General features: G+C 44.8%; 1 protein-coding gene across 2 annotated transcripts in view; it reads left to right on the plus strand.

The window, feature by feature from the left end:
• The window catches only part of znf512b (zinc finger protein 512B), a 34,499-nt gene extending 19,217 nt beyond the window's left edge, over nucleotides 1-15,282 (plus strand). Inside the window, exons 5-17 of one of the 2 annotated variants that reach the window (XM_077574895.1) lie at nucleotides 27-205; nucleotides 307-584; nucleotides 669-746; nucleotides 831-962; nucleotides 1,413-1,540; nucleotides 1,889-1,981; nucleotides 3,939-4,037; nucleotides 4,688-4,936; nucleotides 5,022-5,333; nucleotides 5,494-5,595; nucleotides 5,715-5,777; nucleotides 6,890-6,988; nucleotides 12,250-15,282. In XM_077574895.1, coding sequence (XP_077431021.1) covers nucleotides 27-205; nucleotides 307-584; nucleotides 669-746; nucleotides 831-962; nucleotides 1,413-1,540; nucleotides 1,889-1,981; nucleotides 3,939-4,037; nucleotides 4,688-4,936; nucleotides 5,022-5,333; nucleotides 5,494-5,595; nucleotides 5,715-5,777; nucleotides 6,890-6,988; nucleotides 12,250-12,570 — 2,133 coding nt within the window. In that variant the 3' untranslated portion in view covers nucleotides 12,571-15,282. The remainder of the gene's footprint in view (nucleotides 1-26; nucleotides 206-306; nucleotides 585-668; nucleotides 747-830; nucleotides 963-1,412; nucleotides 1,541-1,888; nucleotides 1,982-3,938; nucleotides 4,038-4,687; nucleotides 4,937-5,021; nucleotides 5,334-5,493; nucleotides 5,596-5,714; nucleotides 5,778-6,889; nucleotides 6,989-12,249) is intronic. The other variant, XM_077574905.1, reaches the window with a different exon arrangement.
• The last annotated feature ends 425 nt before the right edge of the window (nucleotides 15,283-15,707 follow it).

Consider the following 15,707-nt stretch of genomic DNA (forward strand, 5'->3'; position numbering starts at 1 on the left):
CCCTCCCTGTTTTTTTTTTTTTTTAGACTACAGTAGCTGAGAAGCAGAATCACGGCTGTCCATATTGTGAGGCAATGTTTGCAACAAAGGTGCGCCTGCAAAAGCACATGCTTTGGAACCACCCAGACAGGGTTAGTTTAGAGTCAAAGGATGAGCAGCTTAATAAGCTTCAGAAGACCCCTGTCAAGTCCAACACCGTAAAAAGGTAAACAATATTTAAAGCAAAACAATTCTGCCATATAATCCAGTCTAATAACATTAGTTATACGACATACCCTTCTGACTTTCCTTGGTTTGTGAATTCAGGCCCCTGGATAACAACCCTCCATCTCCAGTGTTCTTCAAAGTGAAAAAGACCTTGGAGGTGTCTACCCCCTCTCACAATGGAGAGCTGACCCATCAGAGGAGTGAGAGGAAACAGCACAGCCAGCCGTCGCAGCAGAGTCACCAGGCTCAGTCAGCCCACCCTCAGTTTGAGCAGTCGCAGTCCCAAAGCACATCGTCTGATGCAGGGGGGAGCGAAAGCGAATGCGGCAGTCTGCCGCCATCTTATCCCGATGAAGACCCAGAACGAATGAAACACAGTAAGACGAAAGTGTTTCCATATTCGCCACATGCCTCTACTGTAAGTGCTTGACCTTTTTTGTTTTCCTTTATGTGATTTCTTGAGCAAGGACGGAAGCAAAAAACACCCAAGAAGTTCACTGGAGAGCAGCCTTCCATCTCGGGAACGTTTGGATTGAAAGGTCTTGGCGAAAATATCCATTTCACCTCTGTTCCACATCTGTGGAGAGCTAGATTCCAAACTACTGTGTGTATGTGTGCTGCAGGGATGACTAAAGTGGAAGAGAAGCTGAAGGCAAGTCGCGTGAAGAGACCGGATGGGAGTGGATTTAGCGAGGAGCCTCACAGACGACCTTCAAATCAGTCCTCCGCTAAACACGCAGCCAGCACCAGTTCAGGTGAACACCTTGATCAACTTAGAAAATGGTGGCTTGATTTTGTCTAGCCTTTTGCAAGATTGTAGTTTATCTTTGACTGAAGGTCTTTAAACAGTTTGTAATTTGAAAACTTGCAAAATAATCTGAAATCTGAATCTGCACATCAACCCAGGTTGAATTTTCACAAGGCAAGAAAAATGTGATGTTGTTTCTAATCAGTAGGAGGGAGCAAAGCACATTTTTGGGACCAATTCCCTTTTTGGTTCAAAAGTTGATCTAGAAACTATCCATCCAACTGGCACACTGCAGCACAATTCTCACTATCATGGCTACTCAGGAAAACAGGGTCCTTACTGACACAAAGGGTACCTCACTAGGTGAAGAAGAGATGTCATCCAAAAGCAAAACAGAGTCATACTACAAATATTTGATTTGCCCACTCACAAAGAAACAACCTTTTGTTTTTTCTAGGTACAGTTCCTGACACTCAGTGGCAGAAAGCAATTTCAGAGAGAGGCGAAGTGGTGTGCCCCACCTGCTCCATCGTCACCCGAAAAACAATCCACGGCCTGAAGAAACACATGGAGATTTGCCAGAAGGTCAGAAAACGCAATGCCATAACCAGTGCTTCTCAGACTGGGCTCCCCAAGCCATAACTTGGGGGTAAGTTGGGGAACTAAAGCAATTCCTCCTCCCCACCTTAGCATTGTCACAAGGCCTACACATTGGAGTTCACAATTCATTGTGAGCCGTGATATGATGATTAACACGCATCCAGAAAGACTATTTTGGGGCATCTATTGCAGCAAAATTGGGAATTGGAAGCTGTGCAACACGTACAGTTTTATCAGAATCAGATGAAATGCTGAATTCATGATTGGCCTATATTGCATGTTTTATTTGGAATCTTAATATGGCGGCTTAATTTGACCTTCGACCCCATGCAGCTCCAAGAGGCCCTGAAGTGCCAACAGTGCCACAAACAGTTCAAATCCAAGGCAGGACTCAACTACCACACTATGGCAGAACACAACTCCAAGGTACACACCCATCAACAACAACAAAAATCACATAATTCCACTCAGCAACATTGGAGTGTAGTCTCTGTTTTGAGATTTTGTTTTTCCGGTGATGTGGAGGAATCCAGTGAATTGCACAATTTGTTAGTTGACACCACAAGCAATTGCGAAAGAGGTCAGACCTACACTATGTATAGAAATCCACCACACAGTGAAACCAGCGTCGGCTTTCACTAACTTTGGTGTAGAGAGTCCGGTACATAAATGACGCTTTCTCGGGAGCATTTGCACTCCCATAAGCTACACTGCACAATATTTGTATGATGCATTTTAATTAGTCGCCACCGAGCCCTCGTTGAGTTTTAATCTTAGGTTTCATTAGTAAACGCAACAGACGTCCCTCAAGCCCTCACTATTTCTGCAGCTGTCTAAAGTCTGACAGCTGAGAGAGCTTCTTAAAGATATTATCAGAGCACTCCTGCATTAGAGCTTTGGGCTTTGCTGAATAATTCAAATCGGTTTCAAAAAGTGGCATGAATGTTTCATGAATGGACGGGCTGCAAACCTTGCAGCATGCTGCATGAGTTATTTTTGTGTGTGAGCATTCCTTATAAGAATGCACAACATGCAATATTATTTAATTTATTATATATATACAATGGAATCTCGAGTTACGAATGTTTTGGTTTGCGAATAGTGTGTGGTTTAATATTTGAAGCTCCACTGCATTTTTGATTTTTTTTTTTTAAATAATAGCTATATTACAGAATTTTGCAGTGATTATTTTTCCACATGGGCTGTTCCTGTAGGTTAATAAGAACAAGTCGTTAGGAAAAAGTGTGTTAAAGACAGAATGTCCAATGTGGCTGGGATTGTAAGCCCCGCAGTAAATGTTTTTGTTAATAAATTTTTTTATTGCTTTTTTGCTCTTAATTGACCTTCACAAGAAACAGAAAAGTGTTCGCAAGTGTTATTAGGAAGCTAATTACTTGAAGAAATGTGGATGATATTTGCCTGTTAGTGATTTATTTGTGCAGTTTGGTTTAGTTTGACAAATAAAGTGTGCATGGCGCTTTTCTCAATGGTTGCCATGGTAACATAACAGTAGTAGAGGTGCCACAGTGATTTACTTGTGAACACACCATATTAATATATTGTACAACATATAATTTTAAAGTGAATGTAGCGTTGTTCTGGGGCTGTACTGTATGTCAACAGGAAACATTACCTTCCTGCGTATTTTCTGACTTTGTACGTCAAATAATGATCGTATTTTTCAGCCAACAAAGTGTTTGTTTTACTTCATTTCTTGTTATGAATTGGCCTTATTAGTGGCATCCTATGACAGCATAATGTGCACTCAAACTAAGAAGGTGAAAGGGAGGGCCAGGAGAAATTAATCACACTAGCAAGGAAACAGACAGCAAATCTATACGTAATTCTTTGAGTAAATAGTTCAGGTTGAAATGATGCCTGAACTTAGTGTGAATCATTTTTGCATCGGTGTAGTGTGTAACAACACAGCATGCTGACAGAAGGACAAAGGTTTGCCTCCTGAGTTTGACCTTGATATTCCATCGCGGGCTCGGTCTCTTTCTACTGTCTATCATAGAAGCATTAAGAATATGCGGTCAAAAGCCTTAGTTGTATTTACTTGTCTGAAGTACAACAGCATGTGTTGTGTCTCAGTCATCTCAATGCGTTAACATGAGAAACACACACAAAGGTCTCGACTGGGATTCCCCCAGTAAGTTGATACTCTCTCCAGTCATCTGCATGTCTTTCTTCTTCGTGGCAGCTCTGCCATCTGTTGTTGTGGTCTTGGCATCAGTTGACACTCAAGTTTTACAGGTGTCATACCCATGAAAAATGAAGCCATTTAATTCTCCCAAACTGTGAACAGATGATATGGAAAATACATTTCATGAGTTTTTTTAAAAACCTTTAATGTGACTTGTTGTTTGCCCCCCCCCCCCAGTCGTCGTGGAGTAAAGGCCAGATGGACGACGAGCATGAGGAGAGAGAACGACTACGCCGAATACTCAAGCAGATGGGTCGAATCAAATGTCCTCGTGAGGTATGTCATTGATTTTTGTTTGTCTTGTTCTTTCCAGTGCCTCCCATTTCCAAATCTCACATCACGCTATGTTTTTTGTTATGCCGGTTGTGATTTTTCTTTTGACCTTTTTAGCACACTTCCTCTATTTCTCTTTCCTTCTTTCCTGCCTTGTATTACATGTTGCCCAAAATCATATCATTACTCCACTCTTATTCAGTTCCATCAAAAAGCAACACCAGTGGAGCAGAAAGAGAAAACTAACAGCATGTTTTTTTACTGAAAATGAAGAATATTAATTTAACCCCTTCGGACCCATAGATGATTGCAGTGGACATGACATAGTTGCCTGTTTAAACCAATAAAACACATTTATTGGATGATGTCAACACTTCTGGTTGATGATTGGATCTTAACTAACCAATCACAATCACAAGTTGAATTGCATGTTTATGTCAAATATGTTGCATATAAGCTTGGTAAGTTTACAGCCATCTTATCCAGGCGCCCACTATATCAACTAAAAACATTAGATAACCCTTCCAAAAAATGTCCATGTTGTTCTTATGTGGGGAAAAGAGTCAAAATTTTGGCCAGCAGAAAAAATGCAGGTTTGAAGGGGCTACACAGTATTTTTCTTACATCCTTAACGTTCTCTTGTTAATGTGCAGGGCTGTTCAGCTCACTTCTCCAGTCTGATGGGCTACCAGTACCACCAGAAGCGTTGTGGACCGGAATTCTCTGATGTTGAGACACCCATGTTTTTATGCCAGCAATGTGGAAAAACATATCGCTCCAAGGCTGGCAGGGACTACCATGTACGCACCGAACACTCCCCAGCCATCACTTCTACTATGACAGCCCCCACCAACAACAAAGACAATCGGACCGACACCAACAACAACACTGGCAAAGAGAGGGTAATAAAGAAAACATGACATGCAAAGGAAAATATCCTATTTTTGACATTGATGTAGGTTTCATTGTGTCCCACTGATCCTCCAGGTCACCTTTGAGAAGTTTTCAGCCGGGAAGAGAGAGCAAAGCCAGCCTGAATGGCATGTAAAAACCCAGCTGTCCCGAGAGAAGGACAAGGTTAAAGACAGAGACATGCAAGTGAAGAACAGAGTTAAGGAAAAGGCAGCACAGAATGAAAGCCTTCCAGAGGATTTGGAACGGACGCCTAGCGGCAGAGTGAGGCGCCGCTCAGCTCAGGTGGCCGTCTTCCATCTGCAGGAGATTGCAGAAGATGAGCTCGCCAAAGACTGGGGCACCAAGCGTCGCATCAAGGACGACCTGGTGCCTGACAGCAAGAGGGTAAGAGAGACTTTCTGTTACATGATGTCACTCCTCACACACAAGTACAGGTACAATTCGTTCATATACTCAAGTTGTAAAAGGTGGTGGTCACTAGTCTCTTTTTTCAATATACTGTACTGGCCATGAACGCAGTTAATTACTACTTTCTTGTGTATAGTTGAACTACACTCGACCAGGCCTTCCCAACTTCAGCAGGGAGCTTCTCGAGACCTGGAAGACTCAAGTCAAGGAAAATGGCTTCATCTGCTGCACCAATGAAGTAAGAGCGTCTCCAGGTTTCACGAGTCACAATATGCCACAAATTTGTTTCTATATCGAATCAAATATCTGCAATAGATTTGTGAAAGTAATGCTGCTGTTTGTTTTTCTTTTGCTCAGAACTGTGAAGCCGTCTATTCCAGTGTATCTGGACTAAAAGCCCACCTTGCCAACTGTAGCCAGGTATAAACACTCATTGGTTGCAAAACCTCGACTGACTATATTTATAGAGCACTTTAAAACAACCACCGCATTTTTTTAAAAAGATGGAACCCAGGGACAGCAGATACAATGAAAACAGCAGAAGCCCCAGAATTGAACCCTGTGGAACACCATATGTTGCGTTATACACGTTAATAATCCATATTGCACATATTTGTCCGATCACTTTAATTTTTTGCTCAACATAGTTTGTAGGGATTACAATAATAAAGAAATAGCAATTTCAGTGACTTTTAATACAGTTTTATTTTGGGGGGGAAATAATGTTGATTGTTATCATGGTTCTTACAAAGTTAAGAGAAAGCTAATTAAGCCATGGGCCATACTTAGAGACAATCGTTATTCGTATGCAGTACATTTTTTGTAGTCTCTATAGCTTTTAAATGAACGCAGGGGGCTGCTTAAGGACCTAGGGAGCAGTTGGGTGTATTGGTGTTTTACTCAAGGACACCACAGCCGTCTGTCCGGGGATTGTCTAGAACCGGGTCCCCAAGGTAGCAGGTGACAATCTTAACCGCTTGGCCACAGCTGCCACTAACCGTTCATTCTTCCACTGTAGAGGTTATTGATCGAGGACTCCAGGTTATTGTCTTTATTGTTACAGGAGGACATTGCGGACGGCTTTTCGGATGGGTATTCATATATCACTTGTGCTTTTGTTATACAGAATTTAAGGACAGACTTGCATACGTATTTTGCAAGTGACCATGTTGCCAGTCTCATTTTTTTCTCGCTTGGGGCACTGTCGCTACTTTGTTGTGCGAATGTGCGCCTTGTTGCTAAAACGTGACCAGCTGATTAATCAACCTTAAGATCTAACTATCACTGCTTAGTGGTCGAGTCAACTAGTCATTTCAACCTTGAGTGTAGAGCAGCCTTTGGATGAGATTGTTGTCCACTAGACATACAACCTGGGTCAGATATTCCTCAAAGCCAATATGGTTCTTCTTGCTTATACAAAGTAATAATTCCTGACCGTTTAAAGATGATTGCTTAAAGTGGTTAACTTCAGAGCATTGGCAAAGAACACATACACCGAACGATGGTAATTTGTTTTTGCTTGTGTGTTGCAGGGAGGTGGTGAACTGGCAAAGTACACGTGTTTGATCTGTCAGAAGGAGTTTAATTCAGAGAGTGGTGTCAAGTACCACATAAGCAAGACACACTCACAGGTGGGTCACAGACAGTTTTACCAATTGGATGCAAACTTTAAACCTTTCCTTCTGTCTTATGTTACAATGCCTTAAAAATCGCATGTGGCTGAAGTTCGTCCGTCCGTCCGTCTTCTTCCGCTTATCCGGGGTCGGGTCGCGGGGGCAGCAGCTTTAACAGGGAAGCCCAGACTTCTCTCTCCCCAGCCACTTCAGCCAGCTCATCCGACGGGACCCCAAGGCGTTCCCAGGACAGCCGAGAGACATAGTCTCTCCAGCGTGTCCTGGGTCGTCCCCGGGGCCTCCTGCCGGTAGGACATGCCCGGAACACCTCCCCAGGGAGGCGTCCAGGAGGCATCCGAACCAGATGCCCGAGCCACCTCAACTGGTTCCTCTCAACGTGGAGGAGCAGCGACTCGACGCTGAGTCCCTCTCGGATGACCGAGCTTCTCACCCTATCTCTAAGGGAGAGCCCGGCTACCCTGCGGAGGAAACTCATTTCGGCCGCTTGTATCCGGGATCTTGTTCTTTCGGTCACGACCCACAGCTCGTGACCATAGGTGAGGGCAGGAACGTAGATCGACCGGTAAATCGAGAGCTTCGCCTTTCGGCTCAGCTCCTTCTTCACCACAACGGACCGATACAGCGTCCGCATCACTGCAGACGCTGCACCGATCCGCCTGTCGATCTCCCGCTCTAACCTACCCTCACTCGTGAACAAGACCCCAAGATACTTGAACTCCTCCACTTGGGGCAGGACCTCCTCCCCGACCCGGAGAGGGCACTCCACCCTTTTCCGACTGAGGACCATGGTCTCGGATTTGGAGGTGCTGATCCTCATCCCAACCGCTTCACACTCGGCTGCGAACCGCTCCAGTGAGAGCTGGAGGTCACGGCTTGAAGAAGCCAACAGCACCACATCATCTGCAAAAAGCAGAGATGCAATGCTGAGGCCACCAAACCGGACCCCCTCAACGCCTCGGCTACGCCTAGAAATTCTGTCCATAAAAGTTATGAACAGAATCGGTGACAAAGGGCAACCTTGGCGGAGTCCAACCCTCACCGGAAACAAATTCGACTTACTGCCGGCAATGCGGACCAGACTCTGACATCGGTCGTACAGGGACCGAATGGCCCGTATCAGGGGGCTCGGTAACCCATACTCCCGAAGCACCCCCCACAGAACTCCCCGAGGTACACGGTCAAACGCCTTCTCCAAGTCCACAAAACACATGTGGACTGGTTGGGCGAATTCCCACGCACCCTCGAGGATCCTGCTGAGGGTGTAGAGCTGGTCCACTGTTCCACGGCCGGGACGAAAACCACACTGCTCCTCCTGGATCCGAGATTCGACCTCCCGACGGACCCTCCTCTCCAGCACCCCTGAATAGACCTTACCTGGGAGGCTGAGGAGTGTGATCCCTCTAAAGTTGGAACACACCCTCCGGTCCCCCTTCTTAAAAAGGGGAACCACCACCCCGGTCTGCCAATCCAGAGGCACCGTCCCCGATGTCCACGCGATGCTGCAGAGACGTGTCAACCACGACAGCCCCACAACATCCAGAGCCTTCAGGAACTCCGGGCGGATCTCATCCACCCCCGAGGCCCTGCCACCGAGAAGCTTTCCAACCACCTCGGCGACTTCGACCACTGAGATAGGGGAGCCCACTTCAGAGTCCCCAGACCCTGCTTCCTCAAAGGAAGGCGTGTTGGTGGAATTGAGGAGGTCTTCGAAGTACTCTCCCCACCGGTTCACGACGTCCCGAGTCGAGGTCAACAGCACTCCGTCTCCACTATACACAGTGTTAACGGTGCACTGCTTTCCTCTCCTGAGACGCCGGATGGTGGACCAGAATTTCCTCGAAGCCGTCCGGAAGTCGTTTTCCATGGCCTCACCGAACTCCTCCCATGCCCGAGTTTTTGCCTCAGCGACCGCCAAAGCCGCATTCCGCTTGGCCAGCCGGTACCCGTCAGCAGCCTCCGGAGTCCCACAGGCCAAAAAGGCCCGATAGGACTCCTTCTTCAGCTTGACGGCATCCCTTACCGCTGGTGTCCACCAGCGGGTTCGAGGATTGCCGCCACGACAGGCACCAACCACCTTACGGCCACAGCTCCGATCGGCCGCCTCAACAATTGAAGCGCGGAACATGGTCCACTCGGACTCAATGTCCCCCGCCTCCCCCGGGACAATGGAGAAGCTCTGCCGGAGATGGGCGTTGAAACTCTTTCTGACAGGGGATTCTGCCAGACGTTCCCAGCAGACCCTCACAGTACGTTTGGGCCTGCCTGGTCGGACCGGCATCTTACCCCGCCATCGGAGCCAACACACCACCAGGTGGTGATCAGTTGACAGCTCCGTCCCTCTCTTAACCCGAGTGTCCAACACATACGGCCGCAAGTCCGATGACACGACTACAAAGTCGATCATCGAACTACGGCCTAGGGTGTCCTGGTGCCAGGTGCACATATGGACACTCTTGTGCTTGAACATGGTGTTCGTTATGGACAGTCCGTGGCGAGCACAGAAGTCCAGTAACAAAACACCACTCGGGTTTCGATCGGGGGGGCCATTCCTCCCAATCACGCCCCTCCAGGTCTCACTGTCATTACCCACGTGAGCGTTGAAGTCCCCCAGTAGAACGAGGGAGTCTCCAGGGGGTGCGCTCTCCAGCACACCCTCCAAGGACTCCAGAAAGGGTGGGTACTCTGAGCTGCTGTTCGGTGCATAAGCACAAACAACAGTCATGACCCGTCCCCCCACCCGAAGGCGGAGGGAGGCTACCCTCTCATTCACCGGGGTAAACCCCAACGTACAGGCGGCTAGCTGGGGGGCAATGAGTATGCCCACACCTGCTCTGCGCCTCTCACCGTGGGCAACTCCAGAGTGGAAGAGGGTCCAGCCCCTCTCGAGAGGATTGGTACCAGAACCCAAGCCGTGTGTGGAGGTGAGTCCGACTATATCTAGTCGGAACTTCTCAGCCTCGCACACCAGTTCGAGCTCCTTCCCTGTCAGAGAGGTGACATTCCATGTCCCCAGAGCTAGCTTCAGTAGCCGGGGGTCAGACCGCCAAGGCCCCCGCCTTTGGCTGCCACCCAACTCACTGCGCACCCGACCCCTTTGGCCCCTTCCACCGGTGGTGAGCCCATGGGAAGGGGGACCCACGTTGCCTTTTCGGGCTGTGCCCGGCCGGTCCCCATGGGTATAGGCCCGGCCACCAGACGCTCGCCTTCGAGCCCCACCTCCAGGCCTAGCTCCAGAGGGGGGCCCCGGTGACCCGCGTCCGGGCAAGGGAAACGAAAATCCAATGTTTGTACTCATCATTGGGGTCGTTTGAGCCATGCTTTGTCTGGTCCCTCACCTAGGACCTGTTTGCCTTGGGTGGCCCTACCAGGGGCATGAAGCCCCGGACAACATAGCTCCCAGGCTCATTGGGACACGCAAACCCCTCCACCACGATAAGGTGATGACTCACGGAGGGGGTGGCTGAAGTTGATAATTATTTTTGCTTGTTGCTTGTTATCAATTTCCCCCCGCCGCTATAGAACTTTATGTCATAATCCTACCGATAACTGCCACAGATGAATATATTTGCCAAGTACCTTTTTAAACGGGTAGCTTGTTTGGGAAATTCAGGTTGTGAACCACTGTAATGACTTGGGGTGGGAATCCTTGACTGTCTTACAGTTGGATTCGATTCTGATTTTTGGGTCTGATTTGATTCAGAATCTATTTTCGATTCAGAACAATTTTTTATTCACAAAGATTTGATGAACAATGATTTCTGCTTCAATTTATAATGTACAATGAATCGTCATGACTCACTAATGCTAATTAGCGCGCTACTCACTTACTTTTATCACTCAAAAGAACAGCTATTTATACAATAGGCTTCAGGAATGTTTACAGAAAAGCATCTTAACATTACTCATCGTCATATTCTCTTCCTACTTCCTAGTGGCCAAATCGTGTACAACATGAACGGCTCTCCCTATAAAGGCACAGACAAGCAAGGGCAAGACAGTATAAAATAATTTTAATAGAATCGATTTTAGGAGATTCAAAATCAATTCTGAATCGTACTAAATGAGAATCGTGATTCTTAGGAGAATCGATTGGCACAGCCCTAGTAATGACTAACACATCCCTGTAGATGGCGGCGTTGCATCGCGTTGGATTTGAGATGAGCTCAGCTTTTGAGTGGAAGATGTTGAATAGGGGGTGAATCTTGGCTTGTCACATTGATTATGAGAGTTAGAAATTATTATGGGGCTTAGAAATGCCAACACGTCCGAAGTTGGGTGAAATCAACACATTCTACTGTTGATCATTAACTCATTCAAACCCAAAAACATGTAAACACGGTTTTTAATACCGTATTTTCCGCACTATAAGGCACATCGGATTACAAGGCGCGCCTTCAATGAACGGCCCATTTAAAAAATAAATAAATAAAAAAACAATAAAATAAATAAAAAAATCCATATATAAGGCGCACCACATTATAAGGCACATAGAATAGAAGCTGCTGTAGTGGCTGGGGTTGCGTTAAGCATCCACTAGATGGTGCTTACTTAACCAGTATTGATCCACATATAGGGCGCATTGGATTATAAAGCGCACTGTCAGCTTCTGAGAAAATTTAGGCTTTTAGGTGCGCCTTATTGTGTGGAAAATACGATACTTTGTCTTTTACTCCCAAAAACTTATATTTTTGTTTATTGTTTTTTAATGTTTTTTTTTTGTGCAAGTGCATACAGAAGGCTTTGATGCAGCTTCTGACATGACGAGGTGGCTTCAAGCAGACGATAAGAGATCAGCCAAGGCCATGTTGCAACAAGCTCTTTTTGCCAGTGTTTTCACCAGGGATTGGGATATTAATGAAACTTGGCTATATTCTAATGCTAATTGCTGCAAAACGGAAACAGATACAAATGTACTTTTTTTCCTGATCAAAGAAGGGACTCTAATCTTTCTTTTGGTAGATTCCATGTGTTTATAGCAATAGAACACAATATTCTGTGGGTCTTGCAAAATCAGTCAAAAGCCAGTAAAACTTCCAGGAGCAAAGTAGACAGTCTTTCCCTCTTTTGGTATGGTGGATGCTCAGTTGTGACAGGACACTATAAAATATCTGTCAGTGAGTGAGTGAGTTATTGACTGTTTTTTGTCTGCATACAAACATATGGCCTGCTGATCAAATGAAAGCATGATGGTCATTTAGCTGCACCTGTTCTTTCTTAAGCGCTTCTAATCAGCACCATCGATGTTTGTATTGCTTCAGAATTGGTTCCGTGCATCTGACGGTGAAGGGATTTCCAGCAGCAAGAATAAAACGCTGGATGACGACAGCCTTGGAGAAGAGGTGAGGAACGGTGCCACCGCTGGGAAAAAGAGGGGCCGCAAGCCCAAAGAGCGCCCCCTTGTGGTTGTCCCTCCCCAGACACAAACTGAAGCACTCATTGATGAAAATTCAGCGATTGACTCGACCCCATCCTCTGACTCAACACGGTCCCCCACGCAGAGCCCTGACTTCACAGACTTTACCGATCCAGACCCGGACCAGCAGCCCAACGGTTCCACCGTGCGACAAAACAAACCCTAGAGGCTGTCGTCGTCCGAGTAGCTCATCTTTTTTTTTTTTTTTGGTCAACAAAGGAACCACAGAGGACGCCTGCTCCAGATGTGGTTGAACTTTGCGAGAACCGAGCACTGGGAAAACAAATTGTGGCTGCAGTTCTAAAAAATACACACATACTGTTTCCATTCCAGTGATCTCCTTTTAAGGCCCCTTATTTTAGTTCCCACACTCAGCAGGATTTCCAGAAAACGAAATCAAAGACTGCCGCAATGTTGACGTTTTCTCAGCAGAAAGGCCGTTGCTTCCGATCGGCGGAGGCTCGCTCGCTCCAAAAGACTCATGTTCACAAAACACATTTTCTCTTCACATGGAAACATCATGTGCGCTCGCTCACATTTCTTTCACGTTTATACTCTGTACATAAACATGCTTATCTCTATATAGCTACATATATACTCCTATCAACTACGCCGTCACATTCAAACATCTAACTGTCATTGATCATGCGTGTTACAGAATGTTTAAGTGTTACATGTTTTTAGTCGTTCATTTGGTTTTCCCCATGAAGCGAATCACATTTAAGCTAAACTTTTTTTCTTAGGTGTACCGCTTGACGGGTAAATCTGCATTGAAACCCGTAATGAAGTGTGGGAAAAAATGGATTTACACAACTGACAAGCAGAAAATCTAATAATAGTTTTTTTGTTGTTTTTTTTTGTGCAGTGTCAACATTTTAATCAATTTCATGAGAAAAGGAAGGAGCTTGAAATACTGTCACTAATGTCAGACCGGCAAAGACAATTGTCTGACTTGAAGGAATAATTCTTATGAAGATCGTTGCACTGTTGCAGCACAATCACGTAGGGTTTAAAAAAAAAGTTTTCTAAAAAGAAGAAGAAGCAGCCACAATTTTTGGCTTATTGCTTTATCTTGAATCAAAGAGATGAGACTAGAATGAAAATATTATCTTTTGTAGAGGTTTAGGAGTGATCTTTATTTCATTGCAAATCATGACTCGCATCTAATAATAATAATAATAATATATATGAACTTAGACCTGGATGTTCAAAGATATTGCATTGCACTTTAACCCTTGTCGTTCCCCGCTCTTGTGATTTTGCACTCCCAGATCAACTTTAATGTGACCTTGCAGTTGTCACACAGGAACTGAAATATTTTATTCTCGGGACAGACTTTTAGATTCTATTTACGGATCATGTGATCGCATCCATAATCAAGCATGACTTTGAAGTTTTCACTCGCCACACAAAAGCCATAACTGCCACCTCCTGCAATGATCGTTTTAGATTGCGTTTCAAAAGAAATATGAATCCAATGTTATGAAGTGACCACATCTCAAAAGTGTGCAATCATAGAATAGTAGAATAGATACTTGAATGCACTGTTTTATTAACGAAGTGAGCAAATGAGAAATCGGGAAAAGTCGATGAAGCTATCCGGAAGACGAGACCACACTCTTGCCAACTTCGACCTTAAACGACGCAACGATAACTCAGCAGGTCCGCTAAAACCTCCCGTCCTTACTCTCTCCTCCAGTTTGCACCTATAAATTTTGTTTTAATACCGTCATTTCAATCAAGCCGCGACATCACCTCTGATGAATAGCTTAATTTGAATATATACTGACACATTATGACCTTTTTTATAGTGTCAAGCTCAGATGTTTCTCCATTTTTAATCAAGGTGGAGATGATTATGCATGTCTGTCTCTCTCTCTCTCTCTCTCGCTTTGATGGGATGGACCACCTTCTTCTATCCAGGTTTAACTGGTGAGGATTTATCAGACAAGCACTGATTCATTTCCATCAGAGCAGTGGAGAATGCGTGTGCGTGTCGCTTTCGTTTGAGTGTTATATGCATCAACGGCTTGCTACTCGTCCCCTTTTTCCGGGCAAGCTTTGGTGTTCCGATATGATAGATTAGCACTGCTTTTACCTGGGTATTTTATATTTTATTACGCCCTTTACTATCTGTCTTCCTATGGTATGGAAAACATATCTATCCCGCAGTGTGCGCTAACCGCAACATGTTTAGAGAGTAAAGCAATACACTACGTTTAGCTAACTTTGTGTGCTTGCCGATATTTTGATATTGATGTCTTCTCACAATCGTGCGGCTTTTCTCAATTACTGACTTACTGTTTGGTTGCTCTGAAGTGCTTTTTACCACATATATTGTAGGCTTATTTGTCTGCATACACTGTTATTTTGTCATTTTTGGTTACCCTCATAAGGACGTTTTTTTTTTTGTTTTTTTTTGAATACACAGTGACATACATAGGGATTGTCCTTTATTCTTACTTATTCAATTTGGAACAACAAGGCATATGTACATGTGTTTGTTTTCTGTATTTTAGTGCACTTACTATACCATGAAATAGGCTTGAAATAGGAGTGTTGTTTAAGCTTTCTAGTGATCTGGACTGTGTGTGGTGTGACTTTTGTAGCCGGACAAACAACAGACTCAAGTGTCTTCCCTTTGTTGTTTCCTAAAACTGAGGCTAGTTCACAGAAACACAGTCAAGACCGTCTCAGGAGTTGTACACCTCTGACCGTGGTTGACTTTGTACGCTACCTACTTTTAAAACCGTAAAAGGCATCCGCCCATGTTGCAGGTGTCATTTTATTGGATGAGAGTTTTAAGAGATGGTGTTGTAGCTCACAATGGTGATGTAGTAAAGATATCTGAAATAAAGATGTGTTGTATCTAACAGAAGTGGCTTTCTATCTCCTGTGAGTTTGGACTGTTAACAGTTTTCTCCCAAACGTATTGTATGAACTGTTCATTAACCCTTCAACTATTAAATAAAGGTTTGTTGAAAAAAAAAAAAGTGTAGTCGCCTACTATATTTGTGATCCATTATAGTACGTATTTTGTGACATGTCCATACATCTGATCTCGCATCCAACACAAACTGAGGATACGGTAATTTATTTAGATGGAAATCATCCATTTGTTTTCTATACCGCTTGTACTTCACCCTCATAGTCATACCCTGAATTATTGTATCTAACATGGAGGAGCAAGCATGCAAATTATGATGATAAAGATATAGAACATTGTGTCAAGTAAGACTTCAAAAGAAAGGTTTTTTGTTTGTTAAATTTTCTACCCATACATAACATATAGGCAAACACTAA

The sequence above is a fragment of the Vanacampus margaritifer genome, chromosome 1 (genome assembly GCF_051991255.1).
Source record: "Vanacampus margaritifer isolate UIUO_Vmar chromosome 1, RoL_Vmar_1.0, whole genome shotgun sequence".
Lineage (NCBI taxonomy): Eukaryota > Metazoa > Chordata > Actinopteri > Syngnathiformes > Syngnathidae > Vanacampus > Vanacampus margaritifer.